Source organism: Scophthalmus maximus, chromosome 6 (assembly GCF_022379125.1).
Source record: "Scophthalmus maximus strain ysfricsl-2021 chromosome 6, ASM2237912v1, whole genome shotgun sequence".
NCBI classification, from domain to species: Eukaryota; Metazoa; Chordata; class Actinopteri; order Pleuronectiformes; family Scophthalmidae; genus Scophthalmus; species Scophthalmus maximus.
Genome location: NC_061520.1, coordinates 12,843,939 through 12,862,231, shown reverse-complemented (window position 1 = coordinate 12,862,231; position 18,293 = coordinate 12,843,939). Strand labels below are relative to the sequence as shown.

The 18,293-nt window shown below is 40.2% G+C and overlaps 1 protein-coding gene across 10 annotated transcripts in view; it reads right to left on the bottom strand.

The window, feature by feature from the left end:
* Positions 1-18,293, bottom strand: part of cacna1da (calcium channel, voltage-dependent, L type, alpha 1D subunit, a) — a 53,177-nt gene that overhangs the window by 23,682 nt on the left and 11,202 nt on the right. For 7 of the 10 annotated variants that reach the window (XM_047332716.1, XM_047332718.1, XM_047332719.1 and 4 more), the window contains exons 4-18: positions 12,873-13,012; positions 9,736-9,911; positions 9,042-9,194; positions 8,486-8,682; positions 7,994-8,097; positions 6,325-6,494; positions 4,681-4,755; positions 3,299-3,386; positions 2,862-2,888; positions 2,216-2,376; positions 1,514-1,739; positions 1,183-1,390; positions 370-490; positions 133-220; positions 4-34 (exon numbers count right to left, since the gene is read on the bottom strand). In XM_047332716.1, the coding sequence (XP_047188672.1) occupies positions 4-34; positions 133-220; positions 370-490; positions 1,183-1,390; positions 1,514-1,739; positions 2,216-2,376; positions 2,862-2,888; positions 3,299-3,386; positions 4,681-4,755; positions 6,325-6,494; positions 7,994-8,097; positions 8,486-8,682; positions 9,042-9,194; positions 9,736-9,911; positions 12,873-13,012 (1,965 nt within the window). The remainder of the gene's footprint in view (positions 1-3; positions 35-132; positions 221-369; positions 491-1,182; positions 1,391-1,513; positions 1,740-2,215; positions 2,377-2,861; positions 2,889-3,298; positions 3,387-4,680; positions 4,756-6,324; positions 6,495-7,993; positions 8,098-8,485; positions 8,683-9,041; positions 9,195-9,735; positions 9,912-12,872; positions 13,013-18,293) is intronic. The other 3 variants (XM_035631600.2, XM_035631602.2, XM_035631601.2) reach the window with 1 other exon arrangement.

Here is an 18,293-nt window from a genome sequence, read left to right as displayed (position 1 = left end):
TACCTTGTCATCTTTATCATCATCCTTTTTGTCCCTGAATTAAATGCACATTTGTCATGAATGACATTTGAACATGGTAACATGTAGAATTATACTTGTCACACTATGACTTAAAAGGAGGTCAGTAGTCACCCTTTCTTGTCTCCTTCGTCGGTGTTAAGAGACTCTGCATCTGCCAAGTTGTCCACAGCAATAGCCAAGAAGACATTCAGGAGGATATCTGAGCAAAGGCTGCAGTGAAGGACAATTCTCTTAATAACACATTCTTACGCAGCATCTTTCAAACACACACCACGTCCTGAATGAACTTAGACCGAGTGTTGTGTCTGGAGCACCTATGGGTGTGTAAGTTTTAGTGAGAGAGGATACAGTTTCCACAGATGAAGAGGATGATGAAGTAAAAGCACACAATCATCCCAGAGGAGGAAGGGCCACCGTACGCCATGATCCCATCATACATAACAGCGTTCCAGTCTTCTCCAGTCAGGATCTAAAATCGATCATAATACTTATTTTTGAGTCAAATGAAACAATTATTGAGGTAATGTGCTGACAACTCTTTTTAACATGGACAAACTGTCTGGTCACAATAAATGTTTGTGTACAATATAATTATTCCGGGCAAAATTAAAAACATGAGAACTTCAGCCATACAGAGAAAAGCTGATAAGATGGAGTCAAAGAGTGTCCCCAAAAGACAATATAAAATACTGTATCTAACACAAAATAACAAATACACAATGGCAGTGGAATAGCATTCATCCACTAGTTATGGTCAACCCTGATTTCAAAAGATCAGATGATGTTATAGTGGTATTTTTTAAAACCTAAACACATAACAAGGACACATAACCTTGAGACAGATCTCTTATATTATTTAGTTAGCTGTGACCAAGATACATTCTATTCTGAAAATCAACTTGTTACTGATCTCTGCTGGTTAAACTATGCAATAGTGACCCTTTTATAAAATTACTACTAAGTAAAACTTAGTTGGAAATTTCTATACTACAATTTCTTGTTAGTCATCAGCCAAAATGCACAGATGGCGATATCAGACGATACATCATATTGCCTCTCTTCTCTTTAGCCTGCTGATGTTTGTAAAACCTTGAACCATAATTTTTCCTTAATCTCTTGATGTAAAGTCCTAATCTGAAGTGAAGTTCAAAATGAAAACACCTGAAACACAGTCAGAAGCGCTTGGGGGAAGTTGTCAAAGGTGCTCCTCTTGGTCTGGGTTTCGTCGAAGTTGAACTTCCCGCCAAACACCTGCATGCCCAGCAGGGAGAAGATGATGATGAAGAGGAAGAGCAGCAGCAGCAGGGAAGCGATGGACTTCATGGAGTTGAGCAAAGACGCCACCAGGTTACTCAGTGACTGCCAGTGACTACAAGGAAAGGTCAAGAAAAAGACACGGGAGAGACAGGTGATTAGCTGGACACCACGAATACACACACATACAAACACAAACACACTCAAATTCACAAATAAAGCTCTAAAACAGTCTCACCGTGTGACCTTAAAGATCCTCAGCAGGCGCACACAGCGGAACACAGAGATACCAAGGGGAGACATGATTTCCAACTCCACCAGAATGGTCTCGGTGATTCCTCCACACACCACGAAGCAGTCAAAGCGGTTGAACAGTGACACGAAATAGGCCTGTAGCCCCAGACTGTACATCTTCACCAACATCTCACACGTGAACATTGCTAACAACACCTTGTTGGCCACATCTAAAAAAATAAAAAAAAACAGAGAAAAAGACTCAAGATTAAAAACACTATACAGTTCTCACAACCAAGTCATCCAGATTAACTATTAGTCAACACAGGCAAAAGATGCACAAAGGTTTCAGCTATGCCGTTTTCAATGTACTGTATGTGTATATTTTTACTGAAAAGTTTTGTATTTTACTTCAATTGAATTTAACCTCAGAAGCTTAGAAATATACATAATAATAAACAAGCATGACACATGATGTGTTTATTCAAATAACTGCTGTAGTTGTGGGACAATAGCGAAAAAGTTAGAATATTTCATCATCATGACATGTTAAATTCAAATCTACGTTTTAGCTTTTTGAGATTTCCTTCTAACTACCAAATACATGAGAAATTGACCGACGATGGTAATGAAACAAATGGATCCACATTTTTTTTTTTTAAATCATGGACTGCAACTTTCACGAGCACTGCAGTGTTGTTCATACCCTGCACTTGCGTGAGCCACATCGGCTGGTTGTAATGCTCTGACGATATGGTGAGGGTGTTGAGGAACACCAAGATGATGACCAACCAATAGAAAGGCACCGATTTGACAGCCAACCGGCACTTCCTGCGGCAGAACCTGTTCCAGCGGCGCCAGCGCCGACTGCGGGAGGAGAAAGGAACATTAATCCAATTGCCATTGCCATAATGACTCACTTTGCTCGTAAAGTGATTTAGTAGAACAGAGGCTTTGGTCACATATATTATTATGTCCAAACATTAGGATAAAATACATAGGCTCCATGGTTTTTTAATACATTTTAAATTGAAGGTCTGTTTCCATTAATAAAAGGATTGCAGTGGACTGAGGGGGAAGAGCCATGAGGGAACTGCATCATTATATTTTGTGCAAGTCATACTGTTCAGAAGATGAGCTGAAAAATATTGTGTAAGATTATTCTATAAAAATACCATATGGTACATGCTGACTTTATAAAATCAATTGATTTATCTTCTCCAGTAAAGTCTCATTAAAAATACAGTCACAAACAGAAAGATCTGTAATATCTAACACAGGCACATATCTACAGTGAAATAACAGCCACTGTATGTATCATGCAGAGAAACAAGACCTACAAATATACTGACCTGAACTTTGACTTGGAAATTTTTTGACTGAAAGAAAGAGGAATTTGTCAAAGTTTATAATTGCAGGTTGTTTGTTGAATTGTTGAAAGCTTTTACCGAGAATGTAAGAGGAAGATGAAGGTTGAGTCATTGATCACAACATCAAAAAAGTTGTCCTTCTGCAATAGACAGCAACATTAGGGCATGAAGGAAGGAAGAATATAAATATATATATATATATATATATATATATATATATACACACACACACACACACACACACACACACACACACACACACATATATATAACACCAAAATTACAGTTCTGTGAGAAGCTGTGATATGAGAGATCCATGTTTCTTAAAACAGGGTGACACCAGAGAAGACACCAAACTGATGTACTGTAACTTAATGTAGTAGCAGTGGAGCTGATAGTGCAGTACAGTATGTTCTCACCACAGAGCGCCGCAGCACGGCGTCTTTTCATCCTCCCCGTTTTGATTCTCGGTGTTCACAGATTCCGTTTCACTGGCTGGAACGCTCGCTGCGGCAGCAAATAGAGCAGACACTTAAAAGAAATACATAATCACACGCACTTCGCAGACTCTTCACATAGCACACAATGCAGTGTTTTCCCAGGAGGAAAAAAATATGGAAATAAATAAAAACGGAGACTGCCTGCAACACATCCGAGTTTCTTCAGAACTGTTTACTCTACAAAATCTATAACTTATTATATCACAACTGTTGCGATTTTTATAAAAAGTCTCCAAAGCCTCAGTGCAACTATTAAACTACCTCACAGAAAGGACGGGGCTAAGCACTGTGGCTCCGCATCACTGTCATCATCAGTATCATTTACAGAGTGCTGAAAGGGAGATGACATGGGACAGGCGAGTGGACAGCTGCTCGACCAGGGCTGACTGATGCAGACAATGAGGAGTGGAGTGAAGAAAGGAGCAGGGTGAGGAGGACAGAGCTCTTAAAGCTGTCTCTGAAATGCTACACTCAAAATACTGCCAGTGTTTTGGAAAGACTGTCTGTTGCAGGCAGAGGATGATTAACTGTGCGAAGCGTCTCAGTGCTTTAACTCGCATGGTGTGTGATGCAGCTGCTGCTGTTGCTGCTTAGCTTATGTAGACGTGTTGGCTCTGATTCCTGAGTGGTCGGACAGCGCTCAGCTCTGAAAATAGTGCTGACTGCTGAAGTAGTGATCTGGGTTTAGCCCTGTTTCCTATAGTCACACTGAGCCCCAGCTTTTGAGATGGGACATGGGAAGGAAACAGGGCGGGTCTGCTTTCAAACACAGCTGTATTACTGCTCCACACCAGACGCACTTAACGGAGACAGGGTAGGAACCAGTACACCGTAAGAAAAAGGAAAAAAACAGGAGGAAAAAAGGAGTAAACATAATCAAAAGGCTTTGACGCTCAAACACGAGGGTTAAGCACAATAGTAAGGCACAAAGTGATGAGGTACTACACAGACACATTCACCCAGCAGTCATTTACAGTAGGATGCTTCAACTCTATCGTTTTGCTGCTAATCTTTGAAATTGATTGGCTAGTCTCCAGTACCAACTATTAACCAAGAACTTATTTGTGAAGAACACTGCAATAATAAAGGATAAAGTGAACCTGATAAAGTAGCTGATGTATGACAGCTGGTAACGCATTTATCTTTGTAAAACTAAGTCCTTAGTGTTTGGTCTAATTATTCTGAGTGAAATCAAACACACATACTGTACTTATGTTCTTTCACACACACATATGTAAGAAAACAAACACATACTCAAAAACAATAGCTAAAGAACAATGGAGGGAAACCACGGGATTTACCATGAGTGTCGGACGACTGGCTGAACCACCCAAACCTTCCTTTCTTCTTCTCAGTAAGGTCAGCCAGAGTCACCCCTTCATGTGTAATGCATGCAAGCCCATGCATTCAGACACAACGGCACAGCAGAGGGACATGGGGGCGAGAATGGGCTGCTATCAAAATGGGTCAGAGCACACAAGCACCACAGGACAACAACAGTATTCAAAATATCAATATCCAACAATGGCAAGCGCAGCTGGAGCCACAGGGGCTGCAGACACTGAGGAGGGCAGAAGAACGACATGGAGAGCTGTTAGTCACAGGAAACGCCTGCAGGTGACACGGCCCTGTACTAACACGTCACAGTGCAAATTAAAGCATTTGCATGTTAACGTGCTAGTAGGGGCTCGTGTATCGTCGACAGACACCGAAAGCCAAGATGGATGTTGGAAGAAAAAGCCGCATGGACCTGCCTCCTCATAACACGGAACCTTTACCTGGGAACTTAAATGTTTACTGTGATGTTGGGACTGTAAATTAGAGTAAACTCCTACATATAGCACATGAGGTATAACTACAGGAGACGACAGGTGGGAGAGGCAACAGTGATTTAACAGAGAACATTTAAATGAGGGGAGATTGAAAAAAAACAACCGATATAGACAAAATAGCTCAAAATGTAAGGTGAAGCAGTCACACTTTCTCTGTTCTGCATCATGTGTGCTGCTTATATAAAGAGGATTTGGATTAGGAGTTTTCCTACTGCTCAAGTAATGTGTTTTTTCCTTCTCAGAGAAATATCAGGAGGTACCCGCAGCATGCTTCATTTCTATCACCCAGTAGAAGCACAGTGATGTTGGAGACATGACCTGTCTGCTTCATATGTGTATCTATGCATTGTGTCTGTGAGTGTATGGTAAAGAAAAGTATAACAGGCTATGGAACTAATATTATTAAAAAATTTTGCATTATGCTGAGTTACACATTCAACTGTCGTTCCGCAAAGTACATCCCAAGATGCATTGAATGCATCTTTAGTTGAAGTCTTACTCAGATCCGCTGAGACAAAGGTTTACAATAATTGCATTATAATTTCCAGACGCTTCTGTTGGTCGAAAAAAGTTGAAATTCTCCTGCCTGACACAAAATCACAGTTCTAAAAGAAGAGAAAACTTGAGTGCAGTCTAAGATGAATGAATTTTTCTAATTAATACCCTCCTGTGTATGTGCATAATTAATTTTTCTAATTAATACCCTCTGTATCGGTGCTTGGTATGTCTCAACATGATTGACCAATTTTCTGGGGCAATAAGAGAAACGGAGCACATCCCTCCCAAATGGAAGTAGGAAATGAAAGAAAAAACCTCTATTCCATTTTGAATTAAATATGATTAAATATCATTTAATAATCTTTTAGCTGCAACCCACCATGTTCCTTTTACGAACCTCCCACTATTACACATTATAGATGTTTGCAGTCCTGATACAGGATACATTCGGCCTTTATCCTGTGTACACTGTATAATCAGGTCCCTCTCGAGCCAACAGTGATACACAGAGCTGGATGGAACATTCGAGCAGATGCCTTGAACAGTTTTTCCATATTAAAGGGCTCCTGCATTACTCTTCACCACACAGAGGAGCGAGTGGGAGCAGATGCTTACGGTTGCGCTTGCTCTCCTCATCGGCCTCATCCTCGTTGTCAGGGTCGATGTCTTCAGCCTGAGTGATCCAGTCGAGGTAACCCTTCAGATCCTCCTCAAGCTGCTGCTTCTCTCGCAGCTTCTGGAAGTCTCCACGAGCTTTGGCCTTTTCTCGCTCCTTGGAAAACTCTCTGGTTTTGCAGAAGTACACACAGACAACACACACACACACAAACACATTCAAATATACAGGAGTGAAAAAAGGACCCAACCCCCCCCGCACACACAGAGCGCGCACACTTCAACTGCAAACAACACAAAAATAAAAAAAACAAGTCGTCCTTCCTCTTGGATAATTTATACTTCATTAAGTGAAGATACCCTGTATATGTGTTCGCTGTTTATTCTCCTTGTCCAAACTCTGCTCTGCATGTTCACATACTTGAATCAAACGCTCTCAATGTCGTGTGTGTTTTTCTGAAGCCTAGCCACTGGAGGGAGATGTACACCTTTGAAACACAACACAGTGCTATATTTAGAGCCGGACGGTACAGTAGCGTATCCTTCAGGCGAGCATCTTAATCATACATAAAAGGCGAGTTAGGTGGACAGATGGTTTCCGGAGACATGCAACATTTGCGCCACGTCTAAATTCATATATTATATAAAGCGACTACTGTGGAAACTGCAATTTGTAAGCATTCAGTAAATATAATGTAAATACTGTACATATATATGAATGTATAATGCATTGTGTGATTGGTGTCATGGTGTGATAACGAAAAAGTAAAGCAGAGCAGATGAACTGACACAAAACCAAAGAGACTTGATGGCATGATGATGGTAAGACTGCATCTAAAGAGCGGACGGAGATACTAGACCATGCCAATTTCAATTAGCCGTCTAAATTGCAAGAGTGTCCGATTTGATGAATATGTTAACCTTGTTGCCTTTTTTTTTTATATAAATCCGTCGCTGCTGGCTGGTCAACCATCCATCGTTAATTCTACTGTAATACCCCACCCCCACCCCACAGAGCTGGGAAAGCAAACTGGGGTTGGAGAAAGCTTAGGAGCGCACGGGGAGTGAAGGGCGAGGAATAAGATTAATTTCTCTCTCAGGAGGTTGGGTGGGTCGGGGAGAGGGTGGGGGAGGAAACGCTCACTCTGCAGTTGCCGTGGAAGAGACGTGATAGTGTGACTCCAACAGAGGACAGAGAAGAAAAGCCTAAGGAAGAATATACATTTATCTTGAGGGTCTAACGCAATTGCTGGTTTTTATTATAGCAAAAATGTTTGCATAAAGATTGTCAGGATCTGTGAACTTCCCACATTCCAAGAATCTTCAGCAAAGAACAAACTCTAATATAGGCCAGATTACTTCCCCAACACAGCAAGCAGTGCGGGGTGAACAACCCACAGCATGCACGCTTTGCACACTGCAAACCAAAACCACTGCAAAAGTTGCCTCTTACCCACTTAGTACACCTAACACAAGGTTTAACACGAAAAAAGAGCCTAGTATGATGAGGCTAACAAAATAAATCCAAGGTGTCTCCCATCCGATGGCGTCATTGACCTACAGGAGCCCAAAGTAGCTGGTTAGCAGACAGAAAACACACTAGAACAGAGAACCTCCGGCCTGCAAGCAAGCAGAAGGTTTCTGTCTGTAAAGAGACGGAGGTGCTTACCCGCTCAACACACCCAAAACCAGGTTAAGAACGAAAAAGGAGCCGAAGATCACAAGACTGACAAAGTACACCCATGGAAGCTCTAAGCCCATAGCATCGTTCATCTGGAGGAACAAGCGTTGCCACAGAGGCAGGAGAGGAGGGAAAGAAAGAGGAATGAGGAGAATGAAAAGAGGGAAATATAAGTTGTTAAAGTGAGCAACTGTCAGAAAAGAACTGAGTTAAACAGTAGGTTTAAGGAAAACAGACATTTTGCAGGAATACTGAGTGTAAGGAAAGCATCATGCTGTCAGATGAGCAGTTGAATGCGCTCAGTCATTTAGTCAATCAATCACATCAGGGTGATAAGAGTCGCCTCAGGAAATTATCAGCAGCTTCATCATCAGAATGTCAGTCACATTACTGCTGTGTCTGATCTGAACACACATTTAAGGCTAAAGGCCTGTGAGAGTCACAGGTCATCAAACTGGGAGCACAGAGGAAGGAACTCACCCAGTACAGCACGTCCGTCCAGCCTTCCATGGTGATACACTGAAACACTGTCAGCATGGCAAACAGGAAGTTGTCAAAGTTGGTGATGCCACCGTTGGGACCTTGCCAGCCTTCCCTGCACTCTGTGCCGTTGATGGGGCATTGGCGCCCGTGACCTGAGATCGCACATGGAGCCGGTTCCTCCTCTGCTATCATGTCTACAGAAAGAGAGGAACAATTAGTACGAAATCATCAGAATGTATCATGTAGCTTTCAGACAGAAGGACACTGTGTAAACTTGTAAATAATTTGTAATATAGTAAATTCACTGATCATGTTTTTCCTCCATTTGACACAAAGCGGTTTTAATATTTTGAGAGCTCCATGGAGGCTTTAGTTTGTGAAATGCGTAATGCACATGAGCTATCATGTCAACTTGTTTTGACAAGAATCCTTGGTACACATGTTCATCTGGGCATTTGTTAAAAAGGTCAGACGATTTCCAACATAAAATAAAACAAAACACTCAAAATACACCATGTATATATTTGTAAACTAGACAATCAAGAGGTCATACCTGCTCCAGGTAGATAGCACGTTGCGTGCATTTTGCCGATGAAAAGCTCCAGGCCGATAATAGCATAGATGATGATGACAAATAAGACCAGGAGGGCGATGTGAAGGAGAGGGACCATGGCTTTAATGATGGAGTTCAACACCACCTGTAAACCTATATGCAAAGAAGGAAAAAAAATTCATTATATCTTTGTACAAATATATATGCACAGTTAGAAAGTCTGTGTCCCCGGACGAGCCAGTGGGTAACCCTGTTTGATAGTTTGCTATGTTTCCCTTTTTACAATCTAAATGCATTTCAAGAAATTTTGTCAATCAGAAACATATTCTAATAATGTGTGATATAATACTGTATTCAGTATGATTTTCTGACATTGATAAACTTTTTCTTCTGCTTCATCGACAACATGAAGTTTCACAATACTCCATGTAGAATCACATCTTATAAATGTGTCAGAAGTGTTGACGCCGAGTTTGTTTGTTCTTGTTACACGCAGAGTTTATGTCTCTAGGGCGCTGATGTTGATGTGGAACAGATGAAAAAAACAGTCCTCAGGGTCGGCAGACAGACCATCTGGACTCTGTCTTAGATCATGATGAAACATATACGAAAAAATATGCGGCAAATGTTATGTATCGGGTCACACTGGTTGCATGTGCATTGGTGTGCGGAGCTCAACAGTTCTGAGTCTTACTGGGTACTCCTGAGACCAGCCGCAGGGGTCGCAGCACACGGAAGGCTCGAAGGGCTTTAACGTCGAATCCACCTGGTTTACCTCCGTGCCCGTGCATCGACGGATGGGTACTGTCTCCTTCAGATTCACCTGCCTTCTCCTCTTTGGTCAAAAGCTCCAAGACAACACTGAAGAGTCTGTCAGAAAACCAAGAGAGGAAAGTCACGTTGTTTGTGACATGACAGGCACATTGTGTTGAATGAAATCTCAGTATAATTTGATACCAAACAATAAATCATTCTCCTCAGTAATGGACATAAAAGTGAAAATCTGTGATTTGTCTTCTGTTTGCTTTTTTTTTCCTGCTGATAACTCACACTTACAGTGTCTTCACACAAATTGTTAAATAAACTCTTTCCTGGCTGACGGCGTCTTCATTTTACTGTTGTTGAGCCATCAAAGTAACATTTAACTATAATGCAGTAAGTGTCATCAGTTTTCCTAACAGCCACCCACAAACCATACTGATAGCTCCAGGATACAGTTGGAATAATAAGAGTATACGAGTATCACACATATGTTAATCATAAGGTCTAAATTATGTTGTTTCATTTTGTTTTCTACTGTCCCTCTCTCTGGGAATTATGTGACACTCAATTTTTGTATGATAAATATGTTATTGATCTTGTAAATATGGATTATATGCCAAGATTGAGTTGGCTGTTCTGCATTCATTTCATCTTTGGATTTCGTTTATTTCTCTTTTCTTTTCTTTCCTTTTTTGGGGTGTGTGTCTTCTTCACACGTTCTGTATACGCAATACCGGAAGATATACATGTTTGTAAATAAGGGGTGTCTTGAAATCCCAGGAAGGGGCGGGCAAAATATCGACATGACACAGAAATTTTAAAATGAATAATGTATGTATAAGGCACCTTATTAAAACCAAATAGATGGTATGAAAAACAAACACATCCACATTAACCGCCTCATATGTTTGAGAACTTTCAGATGATTTATTTTCTTTAGCAGGTTATTCCATTGCAAAACAGAACTACACTTACACAATAGTTTTTCATTGCAAAACCAGAGGCAAAGCTGAGAGTGCAGCAAAATACTGCAGCATCACACCCCCTCTGCCTCGATGTAAAGAGATAAATATACCACAACAACAGTCTCCCACTGTGGCCACAAATTAAAATCAGCAGCGAACAAATCTCTCGGATCATGACAGAGGACACTCCATTGCCGCCAGTGAGAGATCCCTCACCTAGTCGAGAGGGAAAATCATCTGGCCACATCACATCAAAGCTCTGGGCTAAAAGCAGTGAGTGAGGCTGCTATAAGCACAGTCTGCTCACACTTATGTTATACTCAGTCCCAGCTGTAAGACTGACTGGCCGCCACTGGGGTTTCAATAGTCCTCCAGTCATGATCAAATGAAAACAACTTCACTTGTTTTGCATGATTTGCAATACTGCAAATCTCACATTCTTTACAATAATTTTTGTCAACCATGCTACTGCGATTATTCATTTCTATATCATATGGATATTAATTTACAGACTCTTTTAAAGTTGCTTCAGTCATGTAAGTCCATGACAATGTACAGTAAGTCAGCGACTGAAGCAGAGCCTGTCTATTTATTTTCATATGGCACAGAAACCCACCAACTGCTGCTGCTGCTGCTTGCCCACATTGACATGTTATCACCCACACGGACACATTATCACCTCATGGATTTGTTGTGGTGAACCGGTTTGCAAATAGTTGCCTTTAAACATCCAGCACATACAACATGTTTCTGGCCACCTGATGAATCCAAGTTAAATATTTCATCTCTTTGCAGATCAGTTTTGATCTTCACCAACTTATTATTATGATTATGATTATTTTTTCTCCATCAGATAAGTCAATCCACTCTTTTCTCTGCATGAAGAGCATGTTTCATAAACCAGATCTGAATCTTAGTTGACAGTGACCCCCGTTTTCTAACCTCAGTTAAACCATGTGACCTGCTATAATCTATGAACAGAGGACACACAAATATGTTGAAGATTGTTGTGAAGTGGACTGAAATTTGACCTTGGTCATGGATTTATAGAAATGTTTCAGACTGATGTTGAGTTTTATTTGGAAATGAGATACTGGCAGTGTTTTTTGAATGTGTCATTTAGCAGCAACAGTCACTCTTCACAGCAGCAGCAGCAGCAGCCGTCTTTGCGTCTGACTGCATGGCAGATCAGCCTTGCATGTTGCATACAGACTGAGATCTGACCCAGCTACCCAGTGGACTGTGTGTATTAGAGGAGAGATAGAGAGCGAGAGAGGAAAGAGGATAGGAAAGAGAAAAAAGGAGCAGCAAAGATGAAGATAACAAGAGGAGAATTTGCCAAAGAGGAGAATGAGGCCAGCGTGAGGTTGGGAAGTGTAAATCATCAAGCACAACAATTTGAGAGATCAAAATTGAAAAAGGAAGAGTCGCAGAGACGAGTGTGAGCGAAAGACAGTCAGTGAGAAGAGAGGAGAGAGAAAGATGGGAGGGAGTGTTGGAGAAGACATGAAGTATGGTGAGATGGTGACTCACTCCAGCATAGTGGTAAAGCTCTGATTTATTCTCGCTGTCTTTTCTGGGTCATACACTGTGGGTGTATGAGGGTCTCTATTAGCACTTGGCCACTTGGAGCAACGGCTTAAGCAACTTTAACTTTCACACCAACTGCCTCTCTCATTGTAACACTGTAAACTGCAAATGTCAAAGTGAGATCACATATTCCAAGACCATTAAAGGGCTGCAACTAACGAGTATTTTCATAATTGATTAATCGGTTAGTTGTTTGGCCCATAAAATGTCATAAAATCTTGAAAGTTTTTCCTGTCAAACTAATATATTTAGTTCACTGTCATAGAGGAGTGAGGAAACCAGAGCATATTATCATTTAAGAAGCAGAAATCATAGAATATTGATTGTTTTTTTTCTACCAAAATGGCGATTAATTTATTAATTGATTAACTATTGCAGCTCTAGACCATTACTGAAATAACAAAACCTCATGACCTGGTCTGCAAACAGACACATGTGGTACAGTGTCCACTGCTGCCCACAATACGTTTACTCTGTTTAAATGAACTAAAAACATGTGAACTTCAGGACTCACCCTATGACGACAATGACGAAATCCAGCATGTTCCAGCCGTTTCTCACGTACGCATTCTGGTGCATCACCAAACCGTAAGCGATGATCTTCAGAAAGGTCTCGATTGTGAAAATGATGAGGAAGGCATACTCAACTGTTTCCTATGGACACAAACACAAATACGAGAGGACAAGAGATAGTTTAATAGGAAATAGATTACTACAGTGTGTTAGATGCACAACACACATTAACAATAATGTATATTTACAGACGCACAGAGGGAACACAAGTTAGTCTAATCTGAACATTTCAGTCTAGTAGTATTGATGAATCTGCTGAATAGATTACAGAGAAGTAACATTTATTTTAATGTACAAGTAAAGTACAGTATAAGTTCCCTTTAAATTCCTTCAAACAGCAGATTATTGCTCAGTTGGTAACCATTCATTAATAAATACCATGACTAAAATAAACTCCTCTGGGGCCGTCAGCCAAAAAATCTGCCATTTGCTGATGGGCCCTTACGAAGCCATGAAGAACCATAGCTGGTATTATTTTTAAAATTCATAGGCTTAAAATTTATGAACAGTACAAACAGGTGGTATAAAGTAAACCTTGTACTCTGGTACCTCATTAGTACAAAAGATAACAAGGTAAACTTGTTTATATTTTTATGAAAACGAGAATGTAAAAAATAAAACTGAAATATGCGAACTTTAGGACCAACAAATGTGATCACGCACATAATTACACATGTTTTTGGATTGTTGAGCACAAGGAGATTGAGTGTAGTTCATCACATGCTGATTTTCTTTAACATTTAAAACCCCAATCAATATAAAATGTAAAAACACTGTCTCACTGTGTCTCTCTGAGGCACCGAACAACATTATCTAACCAGGGCAGCAAAGTTTCACCATGTCCTGATTTCATTCTGTCATTCGGTTCTCACACCTTCTCAGGACATATTCACAGAACAGTATGAAGACCACGACAATATGAGAAACCTTAATCAAGAGTATTTGGAATTTCCTCCCAAGATAAGAAAAGTAAAATGTTTGCGTTTCTTTTATTCATAACCCATAATCTCATATTGAGACTGATAAAACAAGGGGCTGATTGTTATTGTTTTAAGTCTTTCTGTCCTGACACAACAAACATACATCAGAGAAATAGAGCTGAAAAAACTTTTTTTCCCCACTGTCTCTTGAACACACCACAAAGAATAGTGTGGATATACAGCTGACCACTGACATGCATGGATCTTCTGAAACTCTCTTCATGACAGGAAAGTCAGCAGGCCTTACTCATTATTCAAAAAGGACAAAACAAAACATTTCATAACACACCTGAGAAATTTAGACTATCTGACAATGGGTAAAAACATACACGTTTTGACATAGGTGTCAACTAGAGTCACCAGTATTTCCGACTTTGTAAGGAAGCCGGACTACCCACAGAAAAACCAACGCAGGCCGGGGGAGAACATGCAAAATCCTCACACTTCGAACACAGAACCTTCTTGTTGTGAGGTGACATAGCACCAAAAGGGTGAAAATTCCTTACTCACAAGTCTGAACAACCAGTCAGAGAGTTCTCAGGGCGTGAATGTATCGGCGTAATGCAGAGATTTAAAAAAGGGGACAAACACCATTTGAATAAAATGGCTGTTTTTAGGTAGGTAGCCGATGTAGCGATAAGAGCCGGTGATGTAGCGCAGCATTGTGCCTCTCTCTGGCTGTTTCAAAGACACAGAGAACACAGGAACACAAAGCCATTAGGTCGAGGTCGACCGGGAGAGAAGCTGACAACCGAGGCACACGCAGCCAGGGAAAGGTGTTAATGCGGTGAGATGTGTGAGGAGCTGGAGGTGGACACGCCACAGGGTGACTCAGCAGTTTAGGATAGTCCTGGGACCTCCCCGGAGATATGAAACAAGAGAGAGGACCACCTCATCCTCCGTGCATGAGGCAGGTCAACGTAAACTCTGCACACACAGGCTGGTAGTTACAATATCAGTCAAAACAACTAAAAACTGAATGCATAAGACAGAGATTTGACTCCGGAATCAGAATCCCGGGGATGGACTCTTACAATACAGACAAATACACAAATATATTATTATATACATAATAACCTCTTCCACCTGAGGCAGTCCTTAATCCTCTGCTCTGTGTTCTCTGTGGACACAGAGCACACGAGCACTGGGGGCTGCGGGGCTTGTTTTCCCAACCATTTACTGCAGATTGTGAGAAGCACTTAGCCCAGAATAAGAGACATGGCCCTCTTTGTTACTGAAGTAAAAAGGTTGAGTTAAGCTTACGGCCGCTGCCTCTGTGACAGAGCATGCTCGGGCCGCAGGGGACAGAGACAACAGAGCGATTCATACGAGGACAGAGAGAAAGTGACAGAGAGACAAGTGAACAATTTTAGAGGCATTTACAGACCAAGAAACGACTGTAAACTACTGCTGCAATAATATGGGTTGGAATAAGAGCTTTGATTTCAGTGCGTAAAAAATACAAATAAACAAAAATTCTTTAATAAAAATCTAACAAGTGATATTTTACGTGTGGTCTGTAGTACAGAAAGAATAATTGTAAAGCATGTAATAACTTGTCAAAACCGTTTTAGCTTTCCGAGTGACAGCAAATTCATGCAAATTGTAACTTTCTGGTAGCATGTTAAATATAATAGCAATTGATAACCATTCCCTCTCGATTAACCAGCGATTTAGGCAATTATCAGCACGCTGAACGGAGAGCAGAAATAGAAAGAGAGAGAGAGAGAGAGTGACGGAAGAAAGACAGTGAGGATAGAGGCCTTTGGGGATGAACATAAATATCTCTATGACTCATCTTCATTTATTTGTGCTGTAAAGAGACTCACTGTAGTATGTTCTCTTTTCTCATTATACAACATAACGTGCATTTTATCAGCACTTAATATGTTCACTTCACTTACTGCTATTCTGTCACATTACTTCATGCAAACACACACACACACGGCACATGTTTATGTCCAAAAAAGCCCACTAACAAGACCCAATGAACTCATGCAGAGCAGGATACCACACGGAACAGTACATGTTCCTCAGCATCCGTGTTCACGTCTCAGTTCATCTCACAATGAGTTCCTTTACATGACTCGCCGTAAGACCGAGCCGGGCAGACAGCAGTAATGTAAACCTTTTAGGGATTCAGACACGCATGTTTGCAATGCTCAGGAGGCCCAGTGCATCTCTCTGAAAACTACTTCACTGAAAATCGCTCATATAATTTTTATGCAATGAAGGCGGAATTGGGAGTCATAAAAAGACAATGAAACAGTTTTGCCTTGCAGTTGTACAGAACTAACATTATTGTTTATTAGCGAAATAGTAAAGTCAGTTTTGAATTACCGTTCCCTGAAGTGAGACCAGGAGAATCAAAACTATTATTCACAGACTTTTAATATATTACAGAAATTCAACATTGTTGCTTAAATATTCACCATTGCTCCCATAACTTCACAACCAAACATATCCAACTCACTGATCGCTGATGTCAAACAGTAGCTGAATTGTAATTTAATCGTTTGGCATTTTGGGAAATACTGTTATTTTCTTGGAGTTAGATAAAAAGATTTGAATATGTAACAAAATCCACCTGCTAGCATCTCAAAATATCTCCAATGAACACAATGTGTCTTACTTTTTTAATTCTGTACAAAAACTGAGTTTTAAAACATAGTTTACATTTGTGTTTTTGTGCTATAGATTTTTGAGCACACGTATCAAACTGTGAAACTATTATTATACCAACATTTACACCGAAGGTCTAAATACAGTATCAGAGAGAAAAATAAATCAAACTTCACTTAATTCTGAAAGTCCATCAAGCTCAGAACACATGATAACCTTATAAATCAACGCGAGCACCAGATAATTATATACAAGGGTAAATTAAACCTGCATTAAGTCATCACGACTAACTGAATCTGATGCCAAGGTCCATCAGTATCTTTTTAATCTCACCAGGCAGACACTGAACCATTTAACTGTTAAATACAGGGCAGAGAATTCCATTAAGGGTTAGAGGATAATTTGAATAGTGCTTTTGCAATACTTTGCTTCTACCTCAAGGAATTTGCAAACAATAATGTCAAGGAAATTCTATGAGCTCAAGCAGGACACACGATAATGGAACGCTGATGTGCAAGTCAAACAGACAGGCAAGTCAACCTGAGTGACAGTGTGATAAATCTCAGTGTTTTATGTGAAGTGATGAAGTCATGAAGACACTGGGAGGAGGCCTGTGAATTATCACCATGCTCCATTACTGGTAAGACAATAAAAGAGAGAATGATTGCAAAACAAAATTGAAACAAATTACTTTAGATTTTTTTTCTGAGGATTAGTGTAGTGAGTACTGTTCATGACTGTCAGCTATCACAATTATAATATTAAGCTTATTTTAACATAAAATGTTCAGAAATTCTCCAGTAAATTTCAAGTTTCACTCTGTAGTTTTCAGGAAAAGCTGTGACGAAAAATATCAACACTGGTCACATTAACAGTAAATATGTTATGGCTGCAGTTAAAAATAATTTTCATATCAACTATTCTCTCGATTACCTTTTCATTTATTTATTTAGTTGTTAAATTTATAAAATGCCAGAAAATTTTGAAAAATTGGCATTTCAGGTTCCCAAAGGCCAACATGACATCTACAAATTTAGGGTTTGGTTTAATATAGCTGTCCAAACAAAGATTGTCAGTTTAAAAGCATAAAGGAATGGGGAAAACTATGACAATATTAATATTTGAGAAACTGGGACCAGATAATTTTTCTTTCAAAACATAAGTCTACAAACAATTCATGTCAATGGAATTTTCTTTTCATCGACAACATGTTGTAGCTGTAATATACAGTCATTTATCTAAAACAATAATTTCTCTGATATATTCCTTCACGACCATCTGATAGTCACTACATGTGCGTGTATGAAAAACTACATCTGAGCATGTGGCGACAAGCCCAGTCACATGAGTCAGTGTGACATCATGCATGTTTGATATCTGTGTCTGACCAGAGCACTGGTTACACAAGAAGTGTAACCGCAACAAATGATAAGCAATGATAACAATGTCAAAGCAAACCATATGTAGCACAGTAGACTGTAAACGCTCACTCATACAACAGCACAGTGACACCACACTGCAGCCAACACATGACTTTAAAACTACGTCAGCCATGGGACAGTTTGAGAGCAGATATCTCCTGAGTGTCACATAAACGTAATAATTCATAAGTCAATAAGTCATTTCAGATGCGATTCTGCACACAATGAGCAGCAGACATGTATTCTGTAGGACTTCTTGCATCACTCTCTGCTACATCTCCCCCCCCCCCCCCGCTCTCTCCATCTCTGGCCAATGTCTTTCTTTCCCCTGTCTGTACA